Source organism: Phalacrocorax carbo, chromosome 5 (assembly GCF_963921805.1).
Source record: "Phalacrocorax carbo chromosome 5, bPhaCar2.1, whole genome shotgun sequence".
NCBI lineage: Eukaryota > Metazoa > Chordata > Aves > Suliformes > Phalacrocoracidae > Phalacrocorax > Phalacrocorax carbo.
In genome coordinates, this window is record NC_087517.1 from 71600673 (window position 1) to 71618574 (window position 17902).

Below are 17902 nucleotides of genomic sequence, written 5' to 3' on the forward strand. Positions count from 1 at the left end.
CAAAGTCCTGCAGGTGCGGCCGTTCGCAGTTTATGACCCCTTTTTCCTGTGTATGCTGCGTTCTGTGATTTAGCAAGGAGGGCTAATGAGACTCAACTTCTCGGCGAGATCTACCTTCAATTTTCTCTTCTGCAGGTTTAATGACTTTGCAGTCTCATGTTATATTTACCAAGTGCCCTGTTGTTAACATGACAGGGCCGGCCAGTACAGCAGACACGACGCTCGCTGTGTTGCCATGTAGTAATGTGAGGCTTCCCGCGGCAGCAATCGGGTACGTGCTGTGCCCCTTAGCCTTGACAGAAATAATTTTCCTGAGCTGTTCTCTATCATCATTTCATCATCTTTGTGCGTGTTCATTGTGTTCTGGTAGCAACCAGAGCCCCTCACCATGAACCACAGTCTTGTACAAGGCGGTGGATGCACAGTATAAAAAAACTCTTTATGCTCTGAAATGCTCAAAAAGCAAAGCCAAAGCGCAGCGATTGTTGTCCTTCTTCCTCAGACGGTACCGTTGGGCGATGCTTCTAACAAACCCTTTCTGTGTGGTGAAGAGAAAGCAATTAGGCTCCTGAAAGGCTTATTTCATTAGGAGCTTTATTAATTTGTGCCACAGAGGTAAGCACGGGACCTTTGCCAGAAGTGATGGAGTGTTGGTTTTCTTAATGGGTAATAAAGCAACGAGCACTGAAATGCATTAGTGCGTCAGTCTGGGTGAGTGTACTGAGAACGCTTGAGCCACAAGCGTCTCAGTAAAACATTAGCGGGGTCTGACTGCGCTGACACCAAGCATTTCAACATCTGGGGTCGAGCTCTGATGCTAATGCACTGGGTGGTTCTGGTGCCGTTGCTGAGCTCGCAGTAACGCGGGTGTAGTGTTACACTGACAGATGCAGTGTCTCGAGCTCGTTACGAGCAGCGTGACTAAGGATGTTGACAGGATGAGCTCACAGGTTCAGAGGTTCCTTTGTTCTGGAGCTGGTTCCCCAAGCAGAGAACCTGGGCATCCTTGCTCGTCCTGTTCCCACCACGCTGAGCGCATCGGGGTGTGAGAACTGACCGCCGCAGGCTGGGATAGCCGATACCGGTTGTATCTCTTGTGTTACGGTGGCAACACTCCCGAGTATTTCCCTGCGGGAAAGGGAAGCAGGCACCTCTCCGCCCTGATGCGTTCAGGCTGATCTGATCTCTGCACAAGGCAGAAGTCTATCCCTGAGGGTCTTCACCCTGTTGGGGAGCCTACGCCGGAAGATAATGCGTGGGACCCTGCAGCCTTCTGCTCCCTTTCCACCGCCGGTTGGTACCCAAGCGCAACGGAGTAGGAAGGCCCGGGAGATAACGCCATCCCAGCCACAGCAGGGTGCTCAGCAGGGTCCAGTGCAGGTGGTGCAGCTGCTCCGACGGCATTGCAGCTTAACCCCGATAGCACTGGTCAATACTGCGTTCAGGTCCAGCTGCAGCACTGCCGGGGCCGCGTCTGTAGTGAGATGCTGACTGATGCTTTAGCCCAAAGAGGGTGACATCTGCACCTTAGATCATCACTTTGGATCAGACATCTAGACTCCGCTTCTGACTTGCTTTTCCCATGCAGGGCTGCTGCCAAGGGCCTTTCGCTCAGCTTGATGGAGCGCCTCATCGAGAGGTACGGGGAGAAGATTGTGAAGATGCTGACGGTGCAGTACCGAATGCACCAGGCCGTCATGCAGTGGGCTTCCTGGGAGATGTACGGCGGCCGGCTCACTGCTCACCCATCAGTAGCCCAGCATTTGCTCAAGTAAGTGCCTTGCTCTGCACTGGTACATGAGCAGAGATGTCTTATTCATCCCATCACCTGCAGGGTTTGTCCCTTCCCTGTGATGGAGTTTTCCAGTCTTCCTGGGCCTGCAATAGTATTTGTTTCATCCCTTATTTAACTGAGGACACATTAATTGGGGGGGGTTGTCCCTTGTCCCATGTAACAAGAAGTAATGTAGAGTTATCTTCTGTTTCCTCCTGTGGTGTGACGAGCAGCAAGATAAAATCCCCTTGCACCTGGTGCGAGTATGTGAAGGCCCGATGTGCAGTGGGCATACCCCAAGCAGTGTTTCTCTATCTCAAGGTCTCACTGAGGGTGGGAACAAACACCAGCCTTGTCTTGTGTTTCCACATGTCCACGCCATTATGAGGGCCAGCCTGTGTCCCGTCTTTGGTCCCAGCATCGACATCAGCAAGGGCAGAAAGCAAGATTCCCTTTTCAGCTCGGATAGTTTCACTGCCAGGGCAGCACCTGAGGCAGGTCTGAGGGCATCGGATCCCTTCCTTGTCTACAGTGGTTTCCCTTTTCTTTGGTAATTTAAAGGAAGTGACTAGCATTTTATTGGCATTGCACCCTGGGGCAGACAGTTGTTGCCAACACGCAGTGGCTGTCAATAATTGCTGCTTTTTAAAACTGCAGTCAGTGCAGTTCTGGGGGGTGGATGGGGAAACATTGATTCTCTCTGTTGGGCTTGGAGAAGCCTGGAATGTCACCGGGCGCATCTGCGTGGTGCTCTTGGAGTTTTAGCAATACTTTTTTTTTTTAAATGCAAATATTTAGGAGTCGAAAAATTGGTATTCCTTTAGAATCTCTCCATTTCATAGTAGATCCCGTTTCGGACAGAGGTGGCTGGAGAGGCCATGTTGTCATGCTTGTTTCAAAATAATATTACTTGTGAACAGTGTGAACCACGCTGCCTGGACGGGAAGAGCAAGCTTGGTGTTCGAGACACCCCCGGCCCCCTCATCTACACCGGCTGCAGCCAGCACAGGGCTTCCTGCTGGCGTCAGCATGCTCTGAGCTAAGGCTTCCAGGCAATCGGGGCTTCAGCTCAACTTGCATCAGTGAAGCTACGCTGACTTCTGTCTTGGTTTATGCACACGTTTGTGTATACATATGGGATTTTATGGGCGAGTGTGGTGGGCTCTGTAGGTAAGAGTAGGCAAGGCTGGTTCATCATTGCCAAGAGGAGCTCAGCTGAGATGGACGGGACTCCTTCAGCAGTGTTTTAGCCATACAGATCTAATTCCGGGATCGGTGCCGTACAAAACCCTCCTCTCAATTGTTCTTGTTCCTTGCCATGGTTTTTTTCCATTTAACTCTGCAGATTAAAAATAGCACTAGTGAAGTACCCCAGGCAAAATCGTTTGAAACCGTTAAGGTAGAAAACCAACTCGAAAGTTGAAGTTAGGCGAGTTTGTTAGTCTGATGAGCTGGTTTATTTTTATAGCTGATGAAGGAGTGAACGTCTGTCTTTCCCATCCGCAGTGCGGCTTAGTCCCCTGCTCAGGGCCTTTTCCTGCAGGCGCTGGTCTCTAAACTCATCATCAAACCTGCCAGTCCACAGCCCTGCTGACATATCGCATGAATACAGCAATCCTCGGTTCAGGCACTGGACGACGTAAAGTTTCTGTGCTTCTGGAATGCAGGGGCTTGATATTGGACCATGATCTTCTGTTTTGGGCGTGGGTACAAATTCCTTCATGGTATTTGTGAGCATCTCACCTCTTCTGTTGGCTTAGGCCAATGACTTGCTTAATCCCTTACCTGAGCAAGAAATAAATGTTTAATTCTCTGACAGTTCTAGGAAAAGCTCCATTCTAAGGGGAGCGTCCTAGGGAAGTGGCAGGCTGGCGAGTGCCCACAGGAGTTGCCTGCTCATACTGCAAAGCAGCCAAAGCCTGGCCTCCAGCTGCAGTTGCAGCAATGGCATTTGACAAACTCTGGGTCTGTAGCTTTTTGTTACCTCCTTCCTAAGGGCTGGTGGGCGACAAACCTGAAGGGTCCCAAAGCTCAGTGCAAGGAGAGGAATCTCCATCTCTGCTGAAAGCATTTTGAGGTCTCCCTTTGAAGAAAGCTCTGAGTGGAGTGATGCAGACCGTAGCCCCCACCACGCCTCTGGAAGTGGCAAAGCTGGCCCATATGATTGTATTCTAGCCTTGACTTTACAATGACCTTGGTGCTCTTTTGAGAGGTGAAGCTTGAAGCAGTGTGTCCCAGTCTTGAGTCCTACGGCTGGAAGAAGGTCCAGGTGCAGACATCTTGTGCTACAAATTGGGAGGGAGTTTTTGGTCCAGCTGAACTTGTAAAGCCTGATACCTGCGGCTTTCATTCAGAACGACTCTTCAATGTCCGACAGTAAGGCTGCGCTCCCACCGCGACCTTTCCCTGAAGAGTATTGCTGACGCAAGTCTCACCTCCTTTACCTGAAGCACAAAGACTGGTCGTTGGAAGAAGTGCAGTTCTGCTCCAAACACCCTCGTACTTCCTTACCAGCTCTTGCTCTGCCATGGGAGGCACTCGGAAATGCGTGGTCTGTGATCTGTTACGGATTTCTGCAGCACTATCTCCTCTCACAAAAAGGAAACTTTCCAGGGCAGAGTATTTCCAAGGGAGCAAAACCTTCTTCCCAAATCTCCCTTCCTTCTGCAATGGGTGTTGAAGCACATCAGAAACCCCCACACATCTCCGGAATTAAGTCAGAGAGGCTGCAAGCAGTATTTTTCACATTCAGAATTTGTGACTCAGTCTGTGAGAATATGGCCTGAAAATCACCAGCTGTTTCTGTTGTCAGTTTTTATCTAAGTACAGTGTCAGGTGTCCCTTTCCTTAGCGCTCTTTTTTTGGGCTAACACCCCCTCGCTGATGGGCATATGGGGGATCGCCCCCGCCCCAGTAGTGTGAGACCTGGAAGATGCTCAGAAGCCAGAATGCCCCTTGGTCGCGATGCGCAGCTCACCCGGGTGGGATCGCCTCTTCCCAGAGGAAGCACAGGGTGCCTGGATGCCCTAGGGCAGGGTGTTGAGCCTGGATCCGGTGTCTGGCTGCAGGGACAAACTGGTTTGTCATCACAGACCCAGAATCTCTCCGGGAACAAAAATCCATCTCCGCAGCTTGGGCTAGCTTGCAGCAGGTGGGAGAAGTGCCTTTCCCTTCGTGCTGAAGGGGTAGCAAAGCACTGGACACCTTTTCTCCAAGGCAACAGCCGGTTCTGCTGCAACCTCACTGCCTTAGAAGAGCATGGATTCTTCTGTCACCTAAAATATTTATGTATCACTCCTCTGAAATGACATTCCCAGGGATGAGATTTTTCCTGGCACTGAGAGATGCTGCGAGGGCTTCCCATGGCCCCTGCAAGTAGGCAAAGAATCAGGATTATCTGCACGGAGAACTTGGCTTTTGCTAAAAGTCTCGCCTGCACAGACTTGGACAGTGGTAGGCCAGCAAGCAGGGCGGGTGTAAAGGCGATGGGAAGCCTGTTAGGTTTGATGTTACAAAGAGAGGGAGATAAACCTGTCGTAGCCTCCAGAGGGGAGGAAGCACTCTAAGGGGGAGCTGGAGACGGCCTCGCTCCAGAGGAGATCGTGGAAAGTAAAGTTGGTTCCCGGTCCCTGGGGTCCTGGGAGATGGGGAAGGTACCTTGTGCCTCTGAATCCAGTCGCTGGGCTGAGGCAGCCAGGGAAGGCCTCTTCCTTTGGGCTCTGTTTGCCCTAGGACTGGGGAAGGTGCATCCTGGGCTCTTTTGCAGGGTCTTTGGCTTCCTGTCATAGCTGCACTGATGCCTGTACCTTCCCAGCCAGGCATTACAGCAGCAGTAGCTGAGCTTCAGTCAACAGGAGGCTTTTGTGGTCAATGGAGTGAGTGATGTCCAGAGTCCGCGGGAAGCAAGGGCTGTTGGTGGCACACAAATGCAGAGACCAGACATGCAGGGCCGGGAGTCCTGGGAAGGAGAGGCTGCAGCTGGGGGCTTGTCTTGAACTGGAAACTGCCTTTGCCCTCACTTCCCTGCCTGTCATTCAGAGGTAATCCTCTTTTTTGAAGCCTTGCCTTCTGGCTTGTTTATTTGCAGGCTCTCCGGAGTCACAGCTCTCCATGATGTGCAGTAACACGTTGTTTCAGAGCTTTCCTGTCATCTCCAGGCTTTCCATTCCTGCCCTCCATTGCCTGTCCTCTTCCTAGGCTGTGAATTCAGCTACCAACTTCCTTGGGTATTAAAATATGGTTTATTAATACTTTTTTTGAATGCAGCAGCTTTAGATGTAGGAATGATGTGAAAACCCAATTCCTCTGTGGTTCCTTGTGCTGTGCTTTCTTCTCTTGCCCGACAGCACTGCTGTGAAATCTCTAATAGTTCAGGCACTCCGTCTTCCTCTCAACACTGTAAAAAACAGAAAGCAGCTGCCACATCTCCCTAGGTCTGCATATCTTTCCTGCTTGAGACCGTGTAATTGAGAGACTAACACCCACACGCTGTACCCTTGCCTTGCAATAGCTGGGCTGTGCAGCACAGCTGGTGAGGAAGCTCTCCGCACTGCTGGCTGGCCCCTGTGAGACTCTCGCGGGCCCTCAGCTCTTCGTTTGCATTTTGGAAGGGCATTTAAATGGCAATCCCATGGTGCAGAGCAATAATGGCTTCTCAGCTGTGGCTTTCTGGTGTTGGCCAAACTCCCCGGGACCTCTCAGGACTTGCTGTGCTGCTGGCTGTGCTGTGGTCCTGGCACTGAACCCAGTAAGCCTGGAGCTGAAAGCTGGGGGACTTCACCAGAGCTAAAGGGCCCTGCTTAGTTATTGTACATGGCATGCTCTGGTAGCATCACCGCAGATGCAAAGGGATCCGAAGCTTGGTGGAGCAGAAAGGGGGGAACCTCAGTTCTCGGTTTCTGCCATTCTTCACCACCTCCAGAGCGAGTCTTCCTGCGTTTTCACCCCACAGGACACTGTTGTTGCTCTGTAGCCTTATCCCTCGGAAGCCATGTCCAGCTCTGTTTTCCCTCTGTCTTTGCAGTGTTGTTGGGAGGAGTAAGCAACCACACAACTGATCATCCCTTTGGCATAATTTCAGCGCTGCTAACTGGCCCTTTCCCAAATACCTTGTGCAGGGACCTGCCGGGCGTCACCTGTACAGAAGAGACCGCGATTCCCTTACTGCTTATAGACACTGCTGGCTGTGGCCTGTTTGAGCTGGAAGTGGAAGATGAGCAGTCTAAGGGGAATCCAGGTACCGTTGTTCGGAAAATTTTGTTGGCCGAAATTGATTGAGGTCCTCAGCCTCCCACAGGCTTGGCTGCGCTACCAGCTGAGCCACGTCCCAGAGATGTCCCCCTCCAGAGCAGGGAGCAGGGGGAAGGTGGGGTCCCCAGGGAGCCATGCTTACTTGAGTCAGCATTTCCTCTATAAACCTTCAAGCTCAAAGAACTCGGAGCCAGAGCGGAGTGGTCACAGGGCTGCGATGACAGCATGCAGCTTGTGCGTGGCCACACTGGCTGCCTTGTTCCCTTCCAGAGACATTTCTCCATGCTGTGGACTGGGACAGGGTGGAGGATCCCTGTGGCAGGTGCTTTACGCAAGTTGGCACAACAAATAATATCAGGCAAAGCGCAAGCCTATTTCAGAGAGGCTGTAGACATGGCTCAGAACTGCCTCCCAGTCCTGCTCCTTTCATGAAGTCCTGTCTGGCTCTTCTCCATTCATTTTCTTAAGACGTTGAGTTTCCTGCAGTGTTTTGACTTAAAATATAGGTTTCATTATAGAGATTGAGTGTGAAGTCAGGCGCCGTAGCCATTCTAATGAAGTGGGAGAACGTTGAAAATGGTGATGCTACCTCCTTTGTGTCCACGCTTCCTCAGCAGAGTGGGTGGTTGTGATTTGCTGCTCAAGGATGCTACTCGTGCTTCTCTAGATTTAGTCTGGCATCTCCACAGCTAGCTAGCTGGCTCTTAAGAGGCTCACAGAAGGCCTTTGCCAGGATGTGTGCATATGGGCTGTCCAAAATGTGGTGCTTCATCCGACAAGCCACATATCCCAACCTTGTGATGGCGAAAGCATCAGGGAGAGCTTTTAGCCCAGAAAGCTGTCGGCAAAAGGACTGCTGGGAGGGCACAGCGAGCCTTGGCCTTGGGGAAAGTGAGACTCTTCTTTCAGGACATCATCTTCCCCGTGGCTGTAAATTCACTGCCCAGATTGGCTCTGTGGTGCCTGGAGGGGACCCATCTCCCGGTGCCCTGCCACCTCGGCCGCGGCCACCCCTGGCTGCTGCCTGCCCTTCTCCCAGTGGCCGAGCCACAGGCTTCGCCAGCCATTCACTCACGTGGCCAAAGAGCTTATGTGGCAACGTGGCTGCCTGCTCCAGGGGGTCGTTTGTTTTCCTCTCTGCTCATCAGGGCAGATCTCATGCCAGCAACAGATTTCTGAGGCTTCAAGTCCCTCTCTGGCAAAGCAGGGAAAGTGGTCTGTAAAACACAAGGACAGTTTTTACCAGCTTAAATATATTTTGCCTTCTTTTGTTTGAAAACCCACCAGCGTTTAAGTGCCTCTCATTTTTCCATGCACCAGTCCCCGTGGCCCTGCTGAACAGAGCCGGGCTCTTGTCCCCAAATGGAGAGCCAAAAAGACTTCTCTGAGATAACTCAAGGATTTTGAGCAGGGGATTAAAGGCACATCTCCCAAAATTTGGGAGGCAGCCTTTTGGAGCAGCATACTGCAGATTCTGGGTTTTTATACCTGTGTTTTGCTGCAAAACAGAGGGTAAAGCCAGTCCAGGCAATAACCCAGTGAACTAGTCCACATTTGCATTTAACTTGTCCTCATTAGATCTCTCTGAACTAACCACCATCCAGAATAGCCACTTGTTTGTGGCAGGCTGCCTGCAGTCTCTGGAAGGTCTGAGCACACAGAATTGAGCATGAAGCTTGTGTGTTTGGTCACGGGGGTTTAGAAATGCGGGGAATTGAAAAAGCAGAATGAAAAGGAAAGGTGGAGTTTTTTCAGCTGCAGCACAGAGAATTGAATTTTTAGTGAGGTGTAGGGTCTTGCTTCAGGCAGAGAATAATCTATTGCCTGGAGTATCATTGATCTCTTCGATTAATATGGGAAGGCCAGAGAAAGCCAAGTGCTGTTCAGAAAGTTCTTCTTAAGCTTAAGCGAGCCAGTGACTTGGACAGGCAAGAAGGGCTGTGCGGCCCTGGGAGCAGGCTGTGTAGCACATCACCATCTAACCAAGCAAGCCAGGCTGGGAATCGTTACCCCCGCGCAACGCTGGGCTGCAGGCAGGACTTTCCTTAGCCTTTCCTTGCTCTTTAAGGGGAGGTGGGCAAATTTCTCTGAGCTGCAGCACGTCCAGGCTGGCGGCTTCGGGCTCTGCCTGCCAGCCTGTTCGCATCACCGCCGCTTCTGCTTTCTGCCCTAGGGGAGGTGCAGCTGGCGGGTTTGCACATCCAGGCCTTGGTGGAAGCTGGTGTGAAGGCACAAGACATCGCCGTTGTAGCCCCCTACAACCTCCAGGTGAGATGACCTTCTCCTGGCATCTCTCTCTTTCCACATGCATGCAGAGCAGATGCACGGGGGTGGATTCAAACCTTGCCATCTCCAAGAGCGATACCAGAACGTCCCCAGAGAGATGAAGGTGGAAGTCAGCAGAGCCAAACTGTATAATCAGCGTTTGTGGCCAACCTTGCCACGTTTAAGCAGCTTGAGGCCATGGAGGGAAATGCTGTTAGTCTGGTATTTTCCACTCCCAGCCTCAGGAGTCAGTGCTTGACCTTCAGGACATGTGAGCGCTCAGCCTTGCGGGTTTGAGAGGAGGGGACTTTACCAAAATATTGCCATTTTAATCCTTTTCACTTTGTGCTTGCCTTTAAAAGGAGTCTGTTGCATGTTTTTCAGGTGGACATGCTAAGAGAGCACCTTTGCCACAGGTACCCAGAGCTAGAAATTAAGTCAGTTGATGGTTTCCAAGGAAGAGAGAAAGAGGCAGTGATCCTGTCGTTCGTGAGATCCAACAGGAAAGGTAAGCATTCACTGCTGGAGAGTTACTCCCTGGGGAATGGGAGAGAAACAGGAGCTGTGTGACTGCTCAGAGGTGGCTCGTCATGTAGCCAAGTGCTGTGGTTTAACAGCAGTTCTGACAGTCTCTAGCACTTTGCTCTGAATGAATTTACTGGCAAGGGCCTTCCTTTTCAGCCTTTTTTTTTTTAAATGAACAAATACGTTTGCTGTCACAGTTGCAGAGGAAGGCTCCCTTGCTAGGCAGCGGGTGAAAAGGAAGCCAGGACTGCTTAGTTTGAAGGTTTCCTGGCTATTGAGGCCTCAGAAATTATTTAGCCCAGGGTCCTAAGAATGGCACATGTCAGGTTAGCACCACGTTTACTGGAGTGCTGAGCACTTCCCGCTAAAGGTGGAAATTTGGGGGCATATTTCTTGGGTTTGGAGCCTGTTGTGGGTCACTTCCTTGAAGAATGCGAGCAAGAACTAGCATCACAAGTCATGCACAGAAAATGCTTCTTTTGGGAGCAAAATCTAGAGCGGAAAATCGAGTTCTTTCCTATCAGCAGCTGCAGCAAAAGTTAATAGCTGGAAAAAAGCTGCTGCCCTGGAGCCATGCAGCTCCTTTGGCGGAGCCATCGGCCCATGCTGAAGGGTTTTGTGGCAGCCAGCTCGAGCGGAGGGCGCGAGTGGGACCGCTCCGTGAACCACCTCTCCCCCGTGCGTGGATCACTGCCCTTGTCTAACCTGCAGTGAGGCACATCCCTCACCGCACTACCATTGCTGCTACTGCTGCTGAGGGCGAGACACTGTGTATGTGCTGGGAGTGCTGATGTCTAGAAGGAAAAAAACAGGGAAAGGCTGTGTGGAAGGAGGCTTTTTTTTTTTTTAAGAAAGCCTAGAGCAAGAAAAGCAGCGTTGTGGGGAGGATGGAGGTGGGGGACAGGACTAAGAATAGTCCTTATTCATGAGTGACTCACCTTGCCTTTGCTCAGCGGGAGCTGGTGTCCTCCGTGAAGGCGTGCATCCCCCGGCCCCTTCCCGTGCACAGCTAGCAGCCAAAGCTCAGATGCGGTACAGGAGTCGCTCACTTTCCTGGGGGCACGAGACAGCTTCTCGTGGTGTCTGGGCATGGCTGTGGTCTGCATGGGGCACAAGGTGTTGTCAGTGTCCTCTGAGACCCTTGGGACAAATCCATACCCTTTTGCAGCTGCATTTCTCAACTCAGAGGAGGCTGGGAACCTTGACCAGCGGTGCCTGTCCCTCTGCAGCCACTCCCGATCCAGCAGGAGACCCTCTTGCCAGATCAGAGGAGTTGGACTGGCCCCCGCAGTCAGGCAAAACCACATCAGAGAAACTGGAAATCATCCTCTCAGCTGCAGAGCAGAGGGGGGATCGCCCACACCCTGTTCCTCAACGGCAGCTCAAACTAGACTGCTCAGCTGAGGCAAGGCAGAAACAGAGCCAGGCTGGTCACCGCACCAGCGGAGACACTAATTTCTTCCCGACTGTCCTGGTCTTTATCCCCAGCAGCTGCAAACTCAAAAGCCGCCCACGCTACCCTTCTTGCTAGCTGATCCTCACTGAGTCATCTTGGCATTTGCTAGCTCTTACTGCTTTTCTTTAAGAAAATGGCCAGAGAGCAGAAGCAAACCTTGCAGAGTTGCCCAAATGGCTGTTACTTTAAACCCATTGAGAGTTTGGGGGCAGGAGGGGGGACTTGTATAGGTCAGGGTGCATTTCTTTACCTGCAGTTCCTCTTCTGTTGCAAGGTGACCCTCCTCCACATTGCTCCGTATTGCATGTGCTCCCGGGTCCCAGCCTGATCTTGTGTTGTGGACCACCCAGGAAAACAGTTCACTTCTCCCTGTGCCATCCATCCTCCTCCCGACCCCGGGCACCCAGTGGGGAGCCCTCACTCTGGCGTGCAGGTGGTGAAACGGGGGCAGGGAGAGGAAGGTGAAACGTGAGTCAGGGACCAGAGTCCAGTAAATGCCGACTCCCACCCTTCAGCTAAGCACCGCTTCAATTGTTTGGGCCAAATCTAGACCTGGAGCCAACACTGCACCCACTGACAGTCCTGAGCCCCTTGGTTTCTTTCTCACAGGCGAGGTGGGCTTTCTTGCGGAAGACCGGCGGATAAACGTAGCGGTGACCCGCGCCCGGCGCCACGTGGCTGTCATCTGCGACACCCGCACCGTCAGCAACCAAGCCTTTCTGAAGCGGCTGGTGGATTATTTCAGCCAGCATGGGGAGGTACGAACAGCCTTCGAGTACCTCGACAACCTCGTGCCCGAAAACTACGCTCAGGAGGGCCGCGGTGAGCGGCAGCAGGGCACAAAGCTCCCCGCAGCATCTGGCCCCAAACCGCAGCTGCCTCTGGGGAGGAAGCTCAAAGCAGCAGCAACCAAACCAGGCTGCCAGAAGCCAGAAGCACGCTCCTCCCCGAACACAAGCAGGCCTGTGAGAGAGAGCCCGGGGGCAAAAGAAGGTGCCAACAGATTCAGGGCCATGCTGGTGGCCTTCCTGGAGAGCAGCGAGACGCAGTTGGATTTCCCCCCCTCCCTCAATTCTCACGATCGGATGCTGGTTCACCTAATGGCAGAGGAACACGGGCTGCAGCACGTGAGCACCGGGGACGGGAGGGACCGGTACATCAGCGTTCGCAAGAAAGAGCCTGCCAAGCCTTCGCCGCCCGCGGCCGCTCCCCCCAGCAAGCAGCTTCCCCTTCCTCAGCCACAACATCCCAGCAGGGAGGCTGCTGTCCCTGCTGAGCCAGGCAGAAGCAGCAACGGCTCAGAGAAAGTGGACCTGAAAACCCTGCACCTGGAGAGAGTTCAGAGGGAGAAAGCCAGACGGGAGGAGGCAGCGAGGAAGGCTCAGGAGCCCAGTGCTGGCCTTCAGGGCAGCAGCAGGAAAAAAGACAAAAGTGAAGCGAAAGGTAGGTCACTGTCTTCACAAGCAGCACAATTAATGGCCTTCCTTGAATGGGTTGTGCTACTTAATCCCCGTTTTTGCCTCCAGGCCTTGGGATTTGTCTGCATGCGTGGAGCATGAGATGTGGCTCTTGGAAAGCCCTCTGATGCTTGTCGCTGCAGAGATACGAGAACTGGCAGGAGCATCAGTTGGCTGCAGCATCTGAGGGAGAGGGCTTTTGCATGCCTGGAGGCAAATGTCTTAAGTCGAAGGGAAAATGCTGGGGACTCTTTCCCAGGAAGAGAGGCTCAGGAGTTAGATGGGAGGCTCCCAAATGTTGGGCGAGGAACTAAGAGGAGCACCTGGCCCACACTGAAGGCCGTGGCTGTCTCCTAAACGTGGATGCAGGGGAAAACAGAGCTGGGAGCTGCTGTCCTCCTTGCCAGCCGTGGTCCCTTCCTCTTCCCCAGCCATTTTAGCAGAGGGAGGCACCCAGACACGCCACGGGTGGGAGTCTGGAGCTCCTACTAGTGCCTTTGAACACAGGCCAGTGTGTACTGGCGTGACAGGTCTCATGGGGGCTGAAATCCCAGTTGCCGCAAACAGCAACTCCCCGGACCCGTGCTGCTTCTCAGTAGCCCAGGTTGCGGGTTGCTTGGGTTTGTCCTCAACTTCTAAACGGCCAGGTCTCTTCCCCTGTCTTCTCCCCAGGAAAGCCAGCAGTTCAAAGCGGAGCAGACAGCACGGTAGAAGAAGATATCGACGCTCTGATTTCTGCTGCCATTAAAGCTGACAACACCTGCAGCTTCCCCCACTGCAAAGCCAGCGTTACAACCCTGGGACAGCTTTGCCTCCACTGCAACAGGCGCTACTGCCTCAGCCATCATATCCCGGAGGTACGCGTGGGGCCGGGCCGCCTGCCCAGGGCTTTGGGCACTGAGGGGCTGGAGAGGCGCAGGGTGTGCCAGGCGGCTCGGGTTTAACGTGGGAATTTTCCCCATCGAGCTTCCCAGGCAGGATTTCCGTGCGAGGAGTGTAAACCAGAACCCTCCCTGTCAGAGCTTTTCTAGAGCTGCAGGTAGAAAGGGCTGCCAGGCATTAACATGAGACCACACCCCTCCTCCTGAGCGCTTTTTCTCCCCTCCCTCTTGCTTTGTGCCTCTCTTCACCATTCTCTGGCATTTAAACTCCCGGTCGTGCAGATAAAGCAAGGCAGAGAGGAGAAATGAAGACATTTGGGCTTAAGGCAGTGACTTGGGGGAGTCTGGACACTCAATTCCCAGCTTTTTGCAGATTCCCTCTGCAATCTAGGGAGAAGTCAAGGCTTGAGCCCTCTCAGAGCAGTGCTGCGTGCCTGGTTAGCAATGAGGCATCTCCTTAAGTGCCTTGCTGGCTTGGAGCCGAGTCGCTCGACACTGTGCAGCCTCAGCTTTAGCTCCCAGCGATGTCTGAGTGGCAGCAGTCCCTCAGCCTCCTCTGCTCTGTTTTTTTGTGGAGCAGGACTCTCAAGCAGGCACCTCAGCAGCCCTGTAACGTCCTGCACCTCAGTGGGAGCAGTATTGCGATGGCCACCGAACCAACAGCTTCTTCCTTGCTGTTCTTCCGTAGCTGCTTGAGACCCCTTCCCTCCCCAGATCTGGGAAGGAAGGAAACTAAGGTTAAACTGGTGTCAGGCTTCGTCTTTCTGTGCAGGTGCAGAGGCAAGCAGGTAAGTTTTGGTCTCCAGGGTTGGCAATGTGATGCTCTGTGGTAAGCTGGCCTCACGGTTTGAGTCCTGCAGGCGGAGCTGACGTGGCTGGGTGGTGGTTGTGGTGAGTACGCAGGCTGAGAGGTGGTGATTTTCCATTTAGCTGCAGCCTTCTGTGCCCTTCGTCCCTCATCCTGCATCACCCAGGCATAGCTCTCTGCCACGTGGAGCCTCCCAGAGCTTAGCAACATTTAGCAAGCTGACCTATAAATCCTCAGCATAGATTTTCCCCTTGTCAAGTACTATCTGTTTCCATGGCAAAGAATAGTTGTATTTATCATCATTCACAATCCAGTTGGGATATAAATTTACTTCCTGCAGAATCGCCTCTCCCTGCTGAACTGTAACAAGAACCCCAATGAGAAACAATTGGAAGGATAAAATCCATACCAGCGAGTTTTTCTTGCTTTTTGAACTTCAGCCCTTTTTCCAGATGTTATCAGGCCTCGATGTGACATAGCCTGGGACCTCCTAGCCATGCCTGGCCCTAAGAGGGGCTAGCAGATACCTGGAGCCAGCTCAGAGGGGCTGGAGCCTCTCTGTATGGACGGTCCCTGTTCAGAAAGAGCTCGTGCCTCCCCTTTGGCAGCCCCCAGCTGCTGAACGCCTCCCCATCTCGTGCAGCCCAGCAGAGCCCATCGAGCGATGGTCAGCCTGCGCCCCAGCACCTACCGCCGCAGGAGTTACTGCCCGTTTTAGGCTGGTCCGGAGGGCCTGTTAGCTACGGCTGGCTCAGATCAGGCAGCAGGCTCGGAAATCCCAGCCCTGGCTAGGCGCCGCGGGCCAGGCGCTGTGCACGGCTGCTCCCGGCCGCTGACAGCCTGCTCCGGCAGGGACGGGGAGAGGAAGGCTTGTCACGGCACTGGAAGGATGGGCTGGGATCCTCAGATCAGCTTACGTTCATGAAAATATCAAACGACTTTGGGATGGACCAAGCAGAAGGGATAAACTTTTAGGGCCTCTAATTTAGACCTGGTGGCGATGAGTCAGGATAGTGTTGAACTTGGCTTAATGCACCTTAAACACGGCCTGGGTTTCAGTGCAGATGGGGGTTGGAAAGGGTTTGCCTGCACAGAATTAGCGTTATGAAGCTTTTTTTATTCCAATACAGAAGACGGATCTAATTACACTAAAGCAGCAGATACATGGCTAGAAAAGCCTCTTCTTATTTCCCATGCCACCTTTCCTGTTTCACTCTTTTTTCCCCCCAAGTCAGACTGTGCTAACAGAGACTGTAAGCGGGAGCTCAGTTTTATTTCTAGCTCTCATGTGCGAACCATAAAATGTCCAGCTGTTCCCACAACGCCTGACGGTTCCCCCAGATGTTCCAGGTTCTGGAAGGAAACACTTAAACCGTCCAAAAGGATGATTCCCCTGCTGTGTAGATTCCATAAGGAGAAAAATTACCTTCATATTTTGTTTCCTGTTAGAGGAGCTCTAAATAAATGGGGGATGATTTTAGGGGGGTGCAAAGCAGGTGGAAGAAGAATTCCAGGCTCCGGGAATAAAATCTCCTGATTCCCAGGTAGGTGATCCCTGCCCTGCTTCCCGGCTGCCACCAGCGTCTGTTCTCTCGCCACCAGGTTCACGGCTGTGGGGAGAAGGCCAAGGCCCACGCGCGGCAGAGGATCAGCAGAGAAGGGGTTCTCTACCCCGGGAGCGGCTCCAAAGACAAGTCCCTGGACCCAGCCAAGAGAGCCCATCTCCAGCGGCGCCTTGACAAGAAGCTCAGCGAACTGACCAGCCAGAGAAAGAGCAAAAAGAAAGACAAGGAGAAATGACAGATCTGAGTACTTCCTTTTTTAACCTTGAAGTCACAGGTCAGGCTGCAAAAACCAAAGATGCTATTAAAGCTCCAGGGCCGTGCTGAGCCCAAAAGGAAAAGGGGAGCTCTGATTTTGGGCGGTAGACAGCTTGGAGCCACTCTGCCCGGGGAAGTGGTCGCTGGGCCTCCCTAAGCCACAGAGCTGGGACAGAGGAGGGAGAGTAGCTTTATTTGTCCCGGTTATCCTTTTTGACAAAGTAATGGATGTACGCAGATGGATATTAAAACACCGAAAGCAATCAGCTGTTGCCGTGACATTTCTCCCTGCTACAGTAAAAATGTGTCTGTGAGCAGAACCGCAGGAGGAACTGAAAACCCTGGGTGACCCGCTCCTCCAGGGAGACTGGCTAAGAAAATGGATGCCTCCAGCTCTGTTTTCCCAGTCCAGCAGTCCTCCCAGCACGGCTCCCAGTTAGAGTGGACTGGTGTGTCCACACAGCAGCCAGCAAGACCCAAAGTCCCAGGCTGCCCTTTGGGAGCAGGCAGAGGTGGGCTGCATCCCCTCCCCACCACGCGCAGGGGCTGCCGCCTGCGGGCTCAGCCCCACCAGGCTCTGCCCTAGTGCCGGACGGGGCCCATGCAGGGCTCAGCCCTGCCCCAGGGCTCCGTGGGGACGGCGGGGCCTCGAGTCCTTGCCTTGCCGGCACCACGGCGAGCCGCGCCGGAACACCCAGCCCGCTGCCTGCCCTCCCGGTAGCGCTGGTGAGGCCTCTCCCTCTTTGCCATGTGCCGTTCCCTTCCCCAACGCTCCCCAGACCAGCCAGGGAGATGCATTTCTTTTCCTTGTCCTGCCCTTGCTGCAAAGCTCCCCGGAGGCCGATGTCCTCTGGGAAAGTCCACAGCAGCAAAGGCTGGGTACGGCCACGTGAGCTTTGTGCAGCCCCCCAGGCAGGAGGGAGCCTTGAGTTCAGCCTCCTGTACCCACCGCAACTAAGCCATCTCCATGTTGTTTTCTGCCTGCTGATCCTCACCCTCCACCTCTCCACCCACCCGCAGCCTCCTGCCCTGTCCCCTCCTCCTTCATGGCTCCGAGCAGGTACCGCGGCATCGCACAGGGCCCGCCACCCCTGAGGAATAGCTCAAGAAGCCACTTTTTGTCCCCAGGATGAAGCAAAAGGTACTGAGATGCCTCCAACAGAGGAATGACTGGAAAGAGGCAGAATAAAAAGCCCCAAACCACCCACGGCCCATCATTTTGGGGCCAAACACCACAGATCTTGCCCACTGGCGATTTCGGCACCAGTGGAAGGCACTCATCGCATCCTAACCAAAGGCTGAGCAGTTTGCAGGGGCTGCAAGATAGCCAAGCATTTCTGTGTCTGTCTCTCTTCCCAGATACTAGATGAGGTAGCTAATAAGCAAATTTTCCCCAAAACCTCAGTGCCTGTTAGTACTGGCTGTGAACACTTCCCCCCCCAAAAAAAACCAACCAAAACCCCAAACCTTGCTCAATTTTTCAAAAAAAACCCCTCTGTTTGCAGCCCCACTCCTGGGCAAACCCAGCCTGCCCGGCCGTACCTCGGCGCCGAGCATCACCTTGGCTCGTGCCCTGGTCCCCGGGGCCAGCCGTGCGTCAGCCCGCAGGGCGGTGGCACCTGCTCCCGCGGCAGCAGATGGGACTTCGGGGCTCCTGGGGGGAAAG

The 17902-nt window shown here is 53.4% G+C and overlaps 1 protein-coding gene across 2 annotated transcripts in view; it reads left to right on the top strand.

The window, feature by feature from the left end:
• The window catches only part of IGHMBP2 (immunoglobulin mu DNA binding protein 2), a 47163-nt gene extending 30664 nt beyond the window's left edge, over window positions 1–16499 (top strand). For both annotated transcript variants that reach the window (XM_064453145.1, XM_064453147.1), the window contains 7 exons: window positions 1589–1771; window positions 6892–7010; window positions 9198–9292; window positions 9674–9797; window positions 11880–12713; window positions 13400–13584; window positions 16019–16499. In XM_064453145.1, the coding sequence (XP_064309215.1) occupies window positions 1589–1771; window positions 6892–7010; window positions 9198–9292; window positions 9674–9797; window positions 11880–12713; window positions 13400–13584; window positions 16019–16216 (1738 nt within the window). In that variant the 3' untranslated portion in view covers window positions 16217–16499. The remainder of the gene's footprint in view (window positions 1–1588; window positions 1772–6891; window positions 7011–9197; window positions 9293–9673; window positions 9798–11879; window positions 12714–13399; window positions 13585–16018) is intronic.
• The last annotated feature ends 1403 nt before the right edge of the window (window positions 16500–17902 follow it).